The sequence below is a fragment of the Rutidosis leptorrhynchoides genome, chromosome 3 (assembly GCF_046630445.1).
Source record: "Rutidosis leptorrhynchoides isolate AG116_Rl617_1_P2 chromosome 3, CSIRO_AGI_Rlap_v1, whole genome shotgun sequence".
NCBI lineage: Eukaryota > Viridiplantae > Streptophyta > Magnoliopsida > Asterales > Asteraceae > Rutidosis > Rutidosis leptorrhynchoides.
Genome location: NC_092335.1, coordinates 115,320,939 through 115,338,354, shown reverse-complemented (window position 1 = coordinate 115,338,354; position 17,416 = coordinate 115,320,939). Strand labels below are relative to the sequence as shown.

The 17,416-nt window shown below is 36.9% G+C and overlaps 2 protein-coding genes across 2 annotated transcripts; both read left to right on the top strand.

Annotated features, from left to right (window-relative positions):
* The first annotated feature begins 2,255 nt into the window (after nt 1-2,255).
* Nucleotides 2,256-5,621, top strand: LOC139900318 (replication factor A protein 1-like). Its single transcript, XM_071883104.1, has 10 exons — nt 2,256-2,432; nt 2,773-3,046; nt 3,130-3,217; nt 3,840-3,955; nt 4,045-4,132; nt 4,218-4,311; nt 4,425-4,591; nt 4,698-4,818; nt 4,889-5,193; nt 5,537-5,621. Exons 1-10 carry the CDS (start codon nt 2,256-2,258, stop codon nt 5,619-5,621), a joined length of 1,515 nt encoding a protein of 504 aa, XP_071739205.1.
* An 814-nt stretch (nt 5,622-6,435) lies between these two features.
* LOC139900317 (uncharacterized) lies at nt 6,436-14,771 on the top strand. Its single transcript, XM_071883103.1, has 11 exons — nt 6,436-6,481; nt 6,578-6,712; nt 7,463-7,570; nt 7,667-7,801; nt 8,141-8,275; nt 8,500-8,565; nt 8,721-10,097; nt 10,460-12,079; nt 12,194-13,420; nt 13,690-13,759; nt 14,384-14,771. Exons 1-11 carry the CDS (start codon nt 6,436-6,438, stop codon nt 14,769-14,771), a joined length of 5,307 nt encoding a protein of 1,768 aa, XP_071739204.1.
* The last annotated feature ends 2,645 nt before the right edge of the window (nt 14,772-17,416 follow it).

The window sequence follows — 17,416 nt, the reverse complement described above, 5'->3', positions numbered from 1 at the left end:
TAGCTTCCACGAAGCTGTCAGGAAACTCACATGTAGCCTCCATGAAGCTGTCAGGAAACTCACATGAAGCTTCAAGGAATTGTTTTTAGCTTACTCCTTAAACCATTCTATAAATAGACCATCTTGTAACTCATTGTAAACACACCACAAATATTCAGTAAATACATTCTCTAGTTGGTCCGTGGACTAAAACAATCACAACGATTGCATATAACCACGTTATCTCTTGTGTCGATTTACATTTCTTGCATTTATAATCTTTCGTTCATTAAGTGGGTTAGTAATCTTGTAGAATTACTATCGGTGAGTGATCTTGTTGAATCACTTGCGTTGTTTTGGGTCCTAATATCCTTACAACATTTACAAAGCTTTTGCAGGGGTACATTGGTCAATCAAATGACAAGAATTGATTTTTGAAAATCCCGTTTTCACACAGTAACCCCCTTGTTACTTCTCCATTTCTGCGTTTTCAGCCCCATAAAACGTATAAAAACAATTTTCATTATTTATTTGCCAAACACTAAAACTTGATTATTCACGACTTCCAAATGTGATAATTAAAAACTCTATCTTCAAACGCCAATCCAAACACCCCCGAGGTATTTTTATCCAAATCTATGTTGTTGGTACCTGATATCTATTTCATTTGCAGAAGATAATCATTCCATTCCATGTATCTATATTTATATGTCTATTTATTTTGTAATTAGATTTAACGCATTAGTTTTTTATAGAATCGTTAAAAAGGAACATAAAAGTGTTTTTATAGAACCCCACTCGACCCACCAATGTCCTGTTGGGTTAATTGGTTTATGCAAAGTTTTTGATTAATTAATATTTATTAGTTATATGTTTGCATGTTAATTAATTTTTTTATCTAGTTGCTAATTAGTGGGAATTAGTGATCATATTGACTGATATCATGGTGTACGTGAGATGCCATGATATAGTTAGTTTATGATAATGGGTAGCAGTCCGCTAATTTAGTTTTTGGCATAGCACGTGCATTTATCGTTTTAGTGAATACCGATTCTTTAAGTAAAATGGTTAGTGGATTTAATGCATACATATTGTATTGTAGTGACTTTTGGGCTATAAATAGCCAATTGTTTTTATGAATAAAAGTAATAGAAGGAACCATGTAGTCTTCTGTATTATTTCGTTTCTTTATTTTTTGCATACTAAAATAATAGTAGTTTGATTTTGGTTAGTACTTTAATTTGATTTGGGGCTTGTGTTCCAACATGTCCCTCTTCACATAGAGTAGCCTCATTTTCTTCTACTCTTTTTGTGCTTCCTTAAAATCCGAACTTGTCCATTGTCATTGACCCATCATTCATCTTTTGATTAAGTTGCAATCCAGTATTCTTTCTTGAATATGTAGACACTATGTATATCAAATTCTCAAAGTTCATCAACTTATGTGTCATTATCTGAGTAAATATACGCATTGAGATCATTATGTATTAATGACAAAATATTGTTTGTTTATTATTTCTTTTGTTATTAGAATTACATTAACCAGGGCTTACATTATTGCAAACATGATTACTAACTTGAAATGTGATTTAGAAACCTTACTTTAATTGAAACAAGAAGTAATTAAATATCTACTGTAAGTGATGCAAACCCATACTATTATACAAGTTTCTAAGTTACGTTCCTTCGATCCGTTAAAAGTGTATGTTACTACTCCGTATAAATAAACATCTATACATATATAAATATTGACTCCTTAGTCAATAAATGAGCTCCATATAAATGTAGGTATTTACCTCAAAAAAATAATTTTCCCCTCAAAATAAAACAAATTATTATATTATTTATTAGGTTTCTTCAATTCTTAATTATCTTAATTATTAAAAAAAGTTTAAAAAAAAAACCGCCGGCCCAAATGCTTTCATTTAACTATGTTTCTTCCTAGGTTTGGTCAAAAAAAAAAAAAATAATTTCAATGCGATTAAAACAAACCGCCTCCCTTCTCTTCTTCCCCTCTGTCGATCCTTCCATTACCCCTTGCATTAACTTCAATTTCATTATGTTCATTGATTTCTATCCCAATTGGTTCAATTGCAATTGTCTGTTACTTCTGCATGTAACCAAACGAATCGCTTTGTAGCCTTCGGTTTCAATTGCATCTAAATTCAGAATGTGGTTCACCTCCCCTATACGGTACAATTCTTTGTGTGTATAAATTTCAATTGCCTGCTTTATTGTTATGCATATTAATAACTAATAATTCAATTTCTATTGCAATGGCATCTGGTAAAGCTAAGGTTGCATCTGAGGTTAACACAAACGCATACGCCTTCCTCAATGAGTTGGAAATAGGAAAACAATCGCAGGTCAAGCTGATGATCTGCAGAAGTTGGGACACACATACGGTTTACGGGAGATATTTGAGCACGGATTTTATTGCCTCAGACGAAAAGGTATGTATAGATATGGGCCATTGATTTCTTAAATCCGATTATGACTATATTTGTTAAGTGTTAACTGTATTTTTCCCTCATGCACCGAGTCTTTTCCCTATTGCCTAGGATTGTTATGGTTAATTGTTTCTGTAACTTCGCCTCCTTGCACATTAAGTTGGGTACCTGAGTCCCCTATAATAGCCATTGTAGAGGGTTAGTGTGATGTATTGGGAATTTTTTAAAATTGGGGAACTTCATGGTACTCTGGTTATACAAATTATATACCTGTGTTCAGCGACGCCCCCCCATTTTCTTACTGAATCTATGGATTATGTAAGTGTTTTGTTTGGTCATGCAGGGCAACATCATTCAGTTGACTGCCAAAAGCAATGTTGCACATCACTTCATTGCCCGACTAAAGGACGGTGTTGTTTACTTGCTGCATGGCTTTGATGTCATCGCCAACCGAACTGAATATCGTATCATGAAGGACAACAGCCTCATGATCGAGCTCACCGGCTCCACTTTCCTCAGGAGACAGTCAACTTCTGACACCACGGGCTTTACGCGCCATCCCTTCAATTGTATTGAACTCGAGGACTTGGAGCCTACAATGGGCAAATTTGTTGTCGGTATAAATTTCAACACTCTTTCCCTTTTTAATACATTACATTTTTCCCAATTAATGTACTCCTCATCTATCATTATCTTTTAGATGTAGTTGGCTATGCTGTGAACATTGGTGCACCCGATCCGCATAAAGCAGGATCCAACACTCTTGAATTTGATCTGGCTAACGAGAGGTAAGCTCACACTTTTTCTTTTGACACCGAATCTCAACTACTGTACCAGGCCACAATTCCATGTTTCAGCCCATATTCCGTTTCTTTAAAGTTGTTAGTTTTAGCTTTCGATTGTTTGCCTTCTGAATGGACCAAGTTTTTGCAATGTCTTAGTTTCATTCGTCTCCGCTTCATAACTTTGCTGCTATGCTAAAGACCGTTTCAATTAATACAATTGCTATTTCCCACCCAAAAAAAAAACCAACCACTTTTTAATTTTAGTATTTAACCTGCCGTCTTAGCGACAAGGCCATGAGGTAAAAAAACTACTTTCTCACAGTCTACCTACATTGTGGCATTTGAAAGCGTATATTACGTTACATAAATCGACTTGCTAATCGTCGAATAACTGATCACCAATTTAAATGTGTAAATGCTTAGTAACAGGTACATGATTAAGAATCTAACGCAACGTTTAGGTTCACAGAAATAAAATAGGAAAAATAGGTTTAGATTTTCCCTAGGCAATCTTTGATACACTCAAATCCTATCGCTGTCAATCGTGATATAATTGTTGTTCACCGACCAAATCACACCATGCACCTACTAGGATAAGAGTTGGCTGATATTTATTTATATGCAGGGGTAAAGCGATCCGAACTACACTTTGGGGCAGTTTGGGGCCCGCCTTCCTGGAGAGGCAGCCCTCCGCACCTGCATCCTACTACATTCTCTTGAGCTCGGTTACCGTCAAACAGGGTTACAATAGTAGGTTTTGGCCATCACCAACCTCATCTTTGTAAGATTTATAATATGCTGTACTAAATTTAGCTCCCATTCATTCGTAGATGCGATAACTCTCTCAAGCACGTCCGCCACACTTCTTATAGACGACCTCCAAATACCAGCACTCAGTGAATTCAAGCAGAGAGTAAGGTATTACTTACAATTACATCACCAACTTTGTTTATATGTTGTCTATTACCACCCGCCTTAACTTACAGCTCGACTATCCTTGCAGTGCCATTGAAACCCCCGTGATTGTTCAACCTTCTGCTCCAGGGTGGCAGTTGCCGCCGCCAACTGAGGGGACACTTCGTGAGCTTCTAGATATGGTACGCAAGGGCAAGAAGAACATCGTGAGTATTGCTAAAACTTTGTTTTCACCCACTACTCCCATTTAATGTAGTCAGCTCGCCTAAATCACATTTATTTGATACACGTTTAGACAGGGGACGCATTCAAATGTAAGGTTGAAATTGTCAACATCCGGATGAAAAACTTTTGGTACTACAATACTTGCAGTGTTTGTCAAGCAAGAAAGGGTCTCGAAAGGAGATCTGGACACCACTGGTGTGAATCGTGCCAGGCTAATGTTCCTGAACCAATCACCAGGTATTTGTCACCTTTTCCGCCACACTGGACATTATTTACAAGAGGTTCTTCCTTCAAAACCTCGGTTGTCATCCTGATTAATTTTATACCAACTGCTAATCAACAGGTTCCGCGTTATATGTGACGTTAGAGATGAGACGGCGAAAACGGTTATCGTGCTCTTCGACGACACTGCCGAGACGTTGACCAAGAGCACTGCGAAGGCTCTACTAGCTGAAGTCGATGAGGTAATAAACGACATTTACATTCACTTTGTTTGGCCACTGTCACCTGTCTAACAATACGTATAATCTTCAGGAAACATGTAACACTGTGCTTCCGAATGCACTTGCAAACCTGCTAGGGACCACACAATTGGTCCTGTTGAAGACGGCATCGTACTATGATCAGGGCCCGTACGAGAGTTTCAATTGTATTAAGGTTTATGTGGACGAGCTGGTTCCCACAGAGCAGCCCTCCCCAACTGACATGAAAAGGCCTGCACTACCAGGGTCAACGTCATCCTCGGTAGTTGCTCCCGCATTTTCAACGCCCAAAGCACCAAAGAGGGCCATAGAGGTCCCTACACCAGCAAAGGATTTGGAGCGTTCCAATCGGCGCAAGTAAGTGTCCTCTTCTCCCCGTCCTCCGGTTTGTATATCTGCCACCAACACATACACACACAGAGCCACGTATATAAATATATATATATATGTATATATATAAATATATACATATATATATCCCTATACATGTATATATGAATTCCTGTATTCATGTATGTGTGTATATATATATACATGTATATATACACATATGTATATATGTATGTATATATGTCTATATGTTTGTATTTGTATGTCTGTATGATCATCGATTAATGCACAAACAACCCTACACATACCCTGTGCTCTTCGTTACACTTCTGTATCAACTCTTACATCTACCTTTTATACTGTTGGTTAGGTTTGTTGTCACGACCGACTCGGAGGATGAAGACCCTGCTGATGAAGATAGCCAGCCTGAGAAGGAGTCTGTGTGCTCTGAATAGTAGGTTTCGCTTGATTTGTCAATAAATAGCTCACCTATTGAGCCCTTTCCTTTATGTCATTGGAAGTTTTGAACATGGTTTGTTTGGAGTACTTTTTTTTGTGTGTTTATGATGCAACTTTAATAAACATAATGTGCGGTTTCTAAATGTAATTTCCATTGCTATATATAGCATTTGCTCCACTCTTTAGCTCCACAATCCATTTTCCCTATATTGGGCTGTTGTAACCAACAACAATGGTCTAAGGTGCACTTTTTGCCTCCAACTAAAAAAGCTGACATTGGTTGATAGATAAATCTATATTAGAGTGCTAAATTGTCGGCCACTATGAACCGTTAGTCATGATGCAACATTTGCTAAAGAGTCACCATTTATACTGTGGCAGGAGGCCTTATGATCAGGGTGTCTATTTTACCCTGCATTATTAGTAGTTAATTACTGCTAACCAACCCATCTGCACTTACTTTTATAGATACGTTCGAACCTATTATCGCAAACTGCCATTTTGCAACATGCAAACACTTTATGCCTACCTTTGTTGCTGTATACGTTCGTAACGTTGTTAGATGCCTGCCTACTTTTCGATGGCATTCATGTTTTCTGATCCTTTCACCTTTTTGTAAGTTATAGTAACCCTTATGCTAATCAATTGTTTGGAAATACAAAGAGTTGTTGTTCCATTAAAAGCTCCCACACCTCTAAGGCCCATTGTCTGAATACATACACTTTATAAGACCCTCCTCTCCTTCATCAACCTATATACTTTAGCCTGACCAAAAAAAGTTAGACCCAACCCAAAAAACATTGCTTTTATATGGCTACAACTGATATTGCATCATCTTCCAACAGTATTCCCAAAGGTAGGTCATTTGTTGTTTTCATGTTTATGTTTATGTTTATGTTTATATAGTTTACTAAATTAACCTTTGCTTACTTTGAAAAAATTGAAATAGCAGGCAGTTTTGAGAATGTACCCCTTGCAGACTTATTCAATGGTCCTATAACCTTTTACTCAGCAACTGCCCCTACAACTGATGGTAGAACCAGGGTGTTTTGCGGCTTGAAGTTAAATGAAACAGCTCTGCAGCCAGGTATTGCATCTGCTAAGATTCAATATTATATATTTATCAGCCTGCAGTTGTCTGTCAGTTACATACACGACCCTCACAGACCTCATATGCCAGATACATATACACGGATGTTTTGTGTATACATATATACCTGCATACAGATACATATACATATCCCCATACTTATGTATGTAAATGCATATATAACTGTTTGGATATATAAACAAGGCTCTTTACCTATATATATGTATAAATATGTGCATATATATATATATATATATATATATATATATATATATATATATATATATATATATATATATATATATATATATATACATATAGATGTATATATATAGGTGTATACAGATATATATGTTTATATACATACATATATATATATTTGCATACATATGTACATATCTGTGTATATATTTATGTGTGTATATATATATATATATATATATATATATACATATATATATATATATATATATGTGTGTGTGTGTATATATATATATATATATATATATATATATATGTATGTATGTATGTATACACACACAAAGGTTTTTCAACTTCTTTTAACAAACCCTACTAATTATGCTAATTAATTATAGGATGCTTTAACCTTTTTTTTTAATTACTAACCCTTATGCTAATCAATTGAGTTGAATTACCAAGAACTGTTGTTCCATCAAAAGCTCACACACCTCTTAGGACCATTGTCTGAATACATACAATTTATAAGACCCTCATCTACTTCATCAGCCTATATACTTGAGCCTGCCCAAAAAAAAGGCAAGCGCCAACCCCAAAAACATCCATTTAATATGGCTAGACCTGATATTACATCATCTTCCACCAACATTCCCAAAGGTACGTCATTTGTTGTTTTCATGCTTATGTTTATGCTTATGTTCATATAGTTTCCTAAATTTACCTTGACTTACTTTTTAAAAATTGAAATAGCAGATAGTTTTCAGAATGTATCCCTTGCAGACTTCCTCAATGGTCCTTTGACATTTGACTCAACCACTGTCCCTACAGCTGATGGTAGAACACGGACGTTTTGTGGATTGAAGTTAAATGAAACACCCCTTAGGCCAGGTATCGCATCTGCTCTAACTCAATGTTATATAATTATCAGCCTTCTGTTATCTGTCAGTTACATACATGACCCTCACAGACCTCCTATGCCAGATACATATACACGGATGTTTTGTGCATACATATATATACCGGCATACAGATACATATACATAACTCTATATTTATATATGTAAATGTATATATAACTATTTAGATATATAAACAAGTGTCTTAACCTATATATATGTGAGCTTACATATATGTATGTTTATAGATGTATACATACACAGATTCATGTATATATATCTGTATATAAGTCTATTACCTCTACTTACTTTTCAAAAATTGAAATAGCAGGCCGTTTTCAGAATGTCTCCTTTCCAGACTTATGCAGTGGTCCTATAACATTTTACTCAGAACCTTTTCCTACAACTGATGGCAGAACACGGATGTTTTGTGGATTGAAGTTAAATGAAACAACCCTCGAGCCAGGTATTGCATCTGCTATTATTCAATATTATATTTTTATCAGCCTGCTTTTGTTTGTCAATTACACACATGACACTCACAGACCTCATATGACAGGAAATCTTCTTTTAAACAGCGATCGCCAGGCCCATACAAGTAGACCAACAAGTAAGACACATGTTACATAACATTTCCCTTCTCCTATTATGTGGTCTCATTCATAAACTCTAATATTTCTTCTTCAACAGGTAGATTAGGTACACAGAAACCGCGGCATGGTAAACCTACTTTGCAAAGCGCACTAAATTCATCAGGTTCATATTCGCCCCTCTAACCACTTATTGAATGCACAACCCACTTTTAGTGAGTATTTAAGTAGTGGGTTTTGGGTGTTTCAGCGTTACAGCCCATTTGGCACACTTTGTCCACTTACTTGATAACCTAAAACTTTGTTTGCTCATTCTTTTAGGTACACCCGTGTCTTACTATTACCAAGGACCTCCAGCCCATAAATGCCGTAACTGTGACGCTACGATGTGGTACGAAGAAAGGAACAACAAACCCAAACATACAAGAAATCCGTCCTTCTCAATGTGCTGCCAAAGTGGCAAAGTATTGCTACCGAAATTAAACGAACCTCCCACATTGTTAAAAAACCTGCTTGACTACAACGACCCCACGGGCGCAAAATTTCGGGAACAAATAAGGATTTATAATAGCATGTTTTCTTTCACGTCGTTTGGTGCTAAGATCGACCACTCTGTCAACCGGGGTCGGGGTCCTTATACATTTCGTATAAGTGGTCAAGCATACCATAAAATCGGTTCACTTTTACCAGAGGAGGGTGGCCGGCCAAAATACGCACAATTGTACTTTTATGACACTCAAAATGAAGTAAAAAAACGTATGTCTGCTTTCGTTGGTGATGATTCCCGCACGACAATTGATGAAACCCTTACACGTAACTTGATTGCCATGCTCGATGAATCGAGCGCTGTCGCACAAGCTTTTCGTATGGCACGTGATTGGTCAGCTAACAATACAATGTCAGATTGTGGGCTCCGTTTACTCGCAAAGGTTACAATCTCGCGCCAATATAACACGCCAAACGTCGCTGAGGTCGCTGCGTTGATTACCGGGGACTTTGGCCACTGTAACTCAACAAGGGATATCATTGTTCAAAAAAAAAATAACACCCCACAGCGCATATCTGAACTTCACCAGTTATATATGGCATTGCAATACCCATTGCTATTTCCCTATGGTGAAACCGGTTACCATGAAGAGATCCCGTATCACACAAACAGTGGCAGAAGGCAAACAACCCGTGGCCACGTTACTATGCGAGAATATTACTGTTACCGAATTCAGCAACGGGAAAGCGAGGGCACAACAATTCTTAGAGGAGGTCGGTTATTCCAGCAATACTTGGTTGACGCGTACACCGCCGTAGAAGAACAAAGGTTGAAGTGGCTACGACATCACCAAAATGAACTTCGGCTTGATTTGTATAGCAATGTTTGTGACGCTGTTACAAGGGGAGATACATCAGCCACTTCAATTGGGAAACGCATTATTCTGCCGTCCTCGCACACAGGCAGCCCACGGTACATGGTTCAAAACTACCAGGATGCAATGGCTTTATGCCGGGAATATGATAACCCCGATTTGTTTATCACTTTCACTTCCAACCCGCGCTGGCCCGAGGTCGATACGATGATCTCCTATATCGATGGGCAAAAATCAGCTGACCGACCCGACATTGTCGCTCGAGTATTCAAGATGAAACTAGACGACCTCATGGCTGACATAATGAAAAAACAAATTTTTGGCACATGCCAAGCAGGTATTTTTCCCGACTGTTTTCCTGTATTATAATATTATTATATTTCAGAAATCGTAATAAACTATTATAAATGTCCATATTTTTTTTGAATATTCTGTTTAAGCTCATGTTATCTATTTATATATTTTATGTATATTTTTTAACACATTTCCCTATTTATTAATAATAAGTTTTAATTACATATTTTTACATTTTAGTCGACAGCTTATATTAAAAATAATTTGCTCCTCACCAGATCCTATTCTATATAATTGGCAACTTCAAATTTTTTCGCAATGTTTACAATCCTACATGATACATACACTTTCATTAGCAGGCCCACAGTTTACTACCATTTTGTTAATTGAATTCCATTGTTACAGGTATTCATATCATTGAGTTCCAGAAACGGGGCCTGCCACATGTACACATGTTAATATGGTTGATCTCTGCTCACAAATGCAAAACACCCGCTGCTATTGATGACGTAATAACAGCTGAGATTCCATCTGAGAAAGATGATCCGGAGGGGTTTCGGGCCGTTACTGAATACATGTTACATGGTCCGTGCGGTGGCGTCCATATGAACGCTCCCTGCATTATTGATCGACAATGTTCCAAGCATTTTCCGAAGCCGTATTGTACAGAAACTACAATTGACGAGGAAGGATATGCTAACTATAGGCGACGAAACAATGGCGTCAGGTTCACTAAAAACAACACCCCCCTTGACAACAGCTCCGTTGTCCCCTACAACAGGTACCTGTTACTAAAATACAATGCCCATATCAACGTTGAGTGGTGTAATCGGTCTCGGGCAATAAAATACTTATTCAAATATTTAAACAAGGGCCCTGATCGAGCAACAATTGTCATCCAAGAAAATCTAATTCCGGGTGATGAGTCCAGTGGAGACAAGGTTATTGATGTTGATGAGATAAAAAATTATCTAGATTGCCGTTATTTATCCCCCTGCGAGGCTGTTTGGAGACTGTTTTCGTTCGACATCCACTACTCTAAACCATCCGTCATTAAGCTGTCATACCACCTGCCAAATCAGCAATCGATCACTCTCCATGACTCACAAAAACTGCCTGCACTTTTACAAAGGGAAAGTATTAAAGAGACGATGTTCACCCAATGGTTTGAATTGAACAAGCAAGATGAGTTTGCACGTACCCTGACTTATGCAAAAATCCCTACACATTATGTATGGAATCAAGATGCTAAAATATGGAGCCCGAGAAAACTTAGAACCTGCATCGGTCGCATTGTCTACTCAAACCCTGCATCGGGGGAACGTTACTACCTGCGTATGTTACTAAATATAGTTAAGGGCCCCCGGTGTTTTGAAGAACTACGTACAGTGAACGGTGTTTTGCACCGAACGTTTAAAGACGCGTGCTTTGCATATGGGTTAGTAAATGACGACAAGGAATGGACCGAGGCTATCTCAGAAGCAAAAATATGGGCTACGGGTTCACAGCTACGTGAGTTATTTGTTACTATGTTACTCTTTTGTAACATAAGCAAACCGCTTCAACTATGGGAATCAAGTTGGGAGGCTTTGTCAGACGGCATCTTGCATAAAAGAAGGAAACTATTTAACTTCCCTGATCTAATTCTGACAGAATCCCAAATTAAAAATTATTGTCTGTTGGAATTACAAGCCTTATTAAATAGAAATGGCAAGTCCCTGGATGATTACCCCGACCTACCACAGCCCGATCCATCTATGCTAACCCAAATGGACAACCGTTTAATTCGGGAGGAGCTAAACTACAATATAAAAGAAATGCACCTGCTCCATGAAAACCTGTTCCGTTCACTCAATCCCGAACAACTAACGATATATCAACGGGTTATAGATGCAGTTACTACAAAAAAAGGAGGCCTCTTTTTCTTATACGGTCCCGGGGGGACTGGCAAAACATTCCTGTATAATACCGTTCTCGCAAAACTAAGATCAGAAAGGCTGATTGTTCTCGCAGTTGCATCCTCAGGTACGTACATTACTTGGGTTTTTTTTTAGGCATTACATTATCATAAATATTTACCACAAACAGTGACTTTCATTTCATGAAAACTTAATAACAAGCCTCCTGTCTCAACAACAGGTATTGCATCTCTCCTATTGCCCGGCGGCCGGACTGCCCATAGCCGATTTGTGATCCCCCTAGAACTTATGGAAAACAGTACATGTGGAATTAAACAAAAAACACACCTAGCGGCGCTTATCCAAGAGGTTAGCTTAATTATTTGGGATGAGGCTCCCATGACGCAGCGACACGCTTTCGAAGCGTTAGATAAAACATTAAGAGATATTTTAGGAGCTAAAGATGATGCAAACAGGTTTAAGTTATTCGGCGGAATGCCTATCTTATTGGGCGGCGACTTCAGACAAATACTCCCCGTTGTTACAAAAGGTAAAAGACAAGAGGTCGTCCACGCGTGCATCAATAGATCAGATTTATGGGAGCATTGCGAGCTTCATACACTTTCGCGTATTATGCGGGTCAACGAACACACAGTCGATGGTCAAATTGATGCCCGCAAATGCACTTTCAACCAATGGGTTCTAGATATAGGTGAAGGGAAGGTCCCCGCATTGTGTAAAGATGGAGAGGATGAACCAACCTGGATACGCATCCCCGCTGAATTCATTGTCAAATCTGACAAACCCCCCATTGAGGCAATTGTAGACACAATATTCCCAAACTTCATTAGTAGCCAAGAAGATGAAGATTATCTGCGTGAAAGGGCAATTTTGACCCCTAGAAATGACGATGCTGCTGAAATCAATAAACATATGTTCAAAAAATTGCAAGGTGCAAAGATGACGTTTAAAAGCTCGGATGAAATTTGCAAGGGCTCAACCGACAACATCGACCAACACTATTCATACCTGGTTGAATTCTTAAACAAGCTAAATTTCCCCGGCGTACCCCCACACAAACTGAAACTCAAAATTGGACAGCCAGTCATGCTACTACGCAATCTCAGCCCTAGCACAGGGATGTGTAATGGCACACGCCTCATCATAACCGACTTTACCAAGTTTGTCCTTCACGCTCGAATCATCACTGGATCACATATAGGGAAAATGGTCATAATCCCTAGAATAGTCCTTACTTCAACAGAAAAAAAATGGCCCTTTGTCATGCAGCGAATCCAGTTCCCAGTGCGGCCATGTTATGCGATGACGATAAACAAAAGTCAAGGGCAATCGTTGAAATTAGTAGGCCTATACCTCCCTAAACCTGTATTCAGCCACGGTCAATTGTATGTAGCTCTCTCACGCGTAACCGACCCCGATGGCCTGAAAATCGTGATGATGGATGACAGTTCTGATTGTTTAAAGGACCACACAAGAAATATCGTATACAAGGAAACGTTCAACAACTTAAACCACCAACTATAACGGTAACACTTAAGCCTACTTATAATTTCGATTTTAATTGAATATTATCACTTTATTTTTCTTAACCCTAATTAGCAGTAACCTCCTTACACACAACATTCACACACTATAATTCTAAAAACTCGGAACCTAACTGGTGCTGGAATGCCGATTTCCCATACCTTATATTTTTAACTAAAAAACCTTTTGCAGGAAACCCGCGCCTCCGTGTTAACAGGCACAATGCAAATTATATCCGGCCCGTTACTTCCTTTTACATAAGGTACACTTTCATCTATTTTCATAAATGTTAACAATGTGCTGACATTCAAGGTATAAAGACCCTGCTAATCTGTTTACAATTGTGATTTTGTATGTTGGAAGATAGTGTAATTTTTTATGGATGTTATCATTATTGATAGGGGTAGATTCAAGATAATGACTTTTGTATACTGATTCTAAATCTTTTTACTGTTAGCATTACTTATAGCATTCTTTATGCAACTTTTTTTTTAAAGTATATAGTCGCTATATCTTATGTGTCGGGTAGTAATGTAAGTTTCCATTCATTTCGGAATTCATGATACAATAACTGTGATACATACAATAACTGTGATACAGACTTCATCCATTGTAGAAAAGTCACCTGATTAATTTCATAAAATGGGAATCATTGCAGGCATTAGATTTACATGATTGCAGAAGGGAGACAAGTTGGAGTAAGACTTTTGTTTAGCTTAGTTAATAACATACAAGCTTATGGTGGAAAAACTCAATATGTAAAATGGGCATGGGATGAAGGTGACTCTTTGTCTGGCCCTTAGCCTGAATTTTATTACTTTTCATCTTCACACAATATTTCATTCACTTGCATACATTGTAGTTTTAACAAGTCGCTCAACTGCAGGTCAGCTCCTTTTGAACAGCCAGGAAAGTACCCACCGCCTGATCATTGGAGTCACCTACTTATGAATACAACAATGCTGCAACATAATGCTCAGTTCATGGATCTTCCTTGCAAATTTTCATTTTACAGTTATGTTTACTCATGTGTATGTGTATGTGTACGGACTCGACTTAATAATTGGTTCATTTATATTTTACTTTGTCCACTACATTTTTGGATAAAATCTCTAGCACAATGTTGCACGTTTAACCGCCTTGCAACAAAACCTCCACTTTTACAGCAAAAACCACACCCTCCTGGACCCAGCCTTCAAGCCATGGCACAACCGAACGTAACACATCAACCGTTATCCTCTTCGTGCAACGCACGGGCAATAAACCTAGTCTAACTAATAAGTAACATACAAGCATTGTAATAATTTTTATTGGAAAAAATTATGCCAATGGTACCTGTGGTTTGTTTACATTTTCATGACAAAACCTTAACTTTAATTTTTGCATCGTTGGTACCTATATTTTGCTTAAGTTTCGTGGTTAGTACCTCAGGATAATGCTTGTTAGGTTTTTAAGGTTAACCCCTCACATGTGCCACACATGTGAGGGTAATTTTGTCACTTCAATAATATATTTCATTTAATCCAAATTGAACCTTATTTTCACTAAGGTTTCACAAATATGACATCTGGTGGCATTATGACAAAATTTAATCCAAACTATACATAGTTCTATTTAATCCAAATTTAATCCAAACTATACATCTGGTGAGATCTGGTGACACTTATTTAATCCAAATGACATCTGGTGGCATTAGGGGTGTTCAAAACCGGATATTCGAATTTTTGGATATCCGAATTTCGGATATCCGAAATTTCGGATAGTGGATTTTGCCATCCGAAATCCGAATCCGAAATTTCGGATATCCGGTTTTCGGATATCCGAAATTTCGGATTCGGATTATCCGAATATCCGAAATTTTTTTAATAGTTAAAACAAATATAATGTAATATATATCACAAGTTCACAACACAAACAACACATGTAGATTACACAAAGCCTGAATCCCAAAACGAACATAACATATTACAAATCATCCAAAAGTACTTTTAAACCGAAGTTCTAACATCCAAATTACGAAACACTAACATAAAGCGCTAAAATCAGAGATCTTCAATTCTTCAATCTTTTCAACTCCGATCATCAAAAGAACCATACAAAAGCACTGCCTGTAGAATGGCAGATTACATCATTAGGGCCAAGATGGACATACAAAATCAAAATACCTATTTGGCCAAATTAAAATACAAGAGCCACCATATCAGTAGCCATATGGAAACTTTAAGTAGCAAACATTAAAAAAAATACATTAACAGTAGCCATCTTTTTATGCTATAAGCCAAGGATAAAAGTATTACCTAGAAATAAAAGTGTATCCATTGTTTCAGCAAGTCAGTTTCACTGTTTCACTGTTTCAGCAAATCACAATACACATTAGTTTCAGCAAAAAATAGTATTTATGAATCACAATTCACAATTTCACAATAAGTATTATATGAATACAAGTCACTGTCAGTTTCATGTTTTAGCAAAAAAGAGTATTTATTAATCACATTCTCACAATACACATTATTCATTTTCAATACTTCTTTAGTAGTAATAGTTCTCTGCTTTATCCATCTGCATCCGAAACATATATCATATTATATGAGAGTAGTTACAAAATTAATCATTGAATATCAAAGTCAAAGTAAAATGCATATAGAATTTCTTAATAAATCATCACAACAAAACAGCATATTTAGCTTTCAATGACATTCACTATCATTCAATATCAAAGTAAGCTTCTTGCTTCATCAGTCATCACTCATCACTCATCAGAAACAGTAAAAAGTAAAAACACAAATTATGCATAAATGCTTTCTAATATGAAAAGTTGCAGCCTAAATCGACAGTAAAAACACACACATTATGCATAAATGCTTTCTAGTAAAAACACACAATTCATTACAAGTATAAATATTAAACAATCAGCAAATTTATAATTAATTATAAGCCCTAATCGACCAAGATCCGCAGGGAGTTAGAATGATGAGTGACGACTGATAAAATTGGTAATACGTCGTGTTACAGATTATTAAAAGCCCTAATTGCTGAGATGAAACTTACCTTGAAATCTTGAATAGTGGGGATAGATGCAGTAACACAGGGAGGTAGAATGAAGATGAGATGAAAGACGATGAAGATTAGATCTAGGGTTCGTGATATTTGAGTCGTGAGAGAGTGAAACGGTGTTGCAATTTTAGATCTAGGGTTATTTTAGATTTTAATTCGTGATATATACTGAACTAATGAGTTATGACCTGATGATGTAGTGAACTAGTGATGGATATTTTGATGGGCCACTAATAGAAACCCAATGGGCCACTAAAAAAATTAATTACCAGTCCATTAAATTTCGGATATTGGATTATCCGATTATCCGAAAATTTTGAAAAATTGATCCGATATCTGAATCCGAAAATCTGGATATCCGATTTTCGGATATCCGAAAATCCGGATATCCGAATTTTCAGGTATTTTCGGATCGGGTTTTTGGATTATTCGGATTACGAATTCGGATTCGGATATTATGAACACCCCTAGGTGGCATTACAAAATTATGCAGTCATATTACCAACAAATAGTTCTATGCAGTCAAAATTTCTTTGGGTACCTTTTAACCCATATGTACTCATACCCATATTTAGTGTTAGAATTAGTTGTAGTGTTTTGATTAATTAGAAGTGTTGATTAGTTTTGATGTTTGAATGTTTTGAGGGGATGTTTATAAGAGAAATATTGAAGATTTGTTGTTTAGAAAGAAATGATTTTATTGATTTAGAATTGTGTTGTGAATGTGTGTTTGTGTTGTTGTTCAAATGCTAACACTTTATGCCTATTTATAGGCTTACAATGTGAGTTAAAATATCTAGATATTTTGATATAAATATCTAGATATTTTTATTTATAATATCTAGATATTTTTGTTTATAATATC

Bases quoted from the DNA above. Each gene is read 5' to 3' on its own strand.
- LOC139900317 (XM_071883103.1), top strand. From the start codon at position 6,436: ATGGCTACAACTGATATTGCATCATCTTCCAACAGTATTCCCAAAG. The intron at 7,802-8,140 runs GTATCGCATCTG...TTGAAATAGCAG, and splicing joins TGAAACACCCCTTAGGCCAG to GCCGTTTTCAGAATGTCTCC. The intron at 13,760-14,383 runs GTACACTTTCAT...GCTCAACTGCAG, and splicing joins GTTACTTCCTTTTACATAAG to GTCAGCTCCTTTTGAACAGC.
- LOC139900318 (XM_071883104.1), top strand. From the start codon at position 2,256: ATGGCATCTGGTAAAGCTAAGGTTGCATCTGAGGTTAACACAAACGCA. The intron at 4,592-4,697 runs GTATTTGTCACC...GCTAATCAACAG, and splicing joins GTTCCTGAACCAATCACCAG to GTTCCGCGTTATATGTGACG. The intron at 5,194-5,536 runs GTAAGTGTCCTC...ACTGTTGGTTAG, and splicing joins GAGCGTTCCAATCGGCGCAA to GTTTGTTGTCACGACCGACT.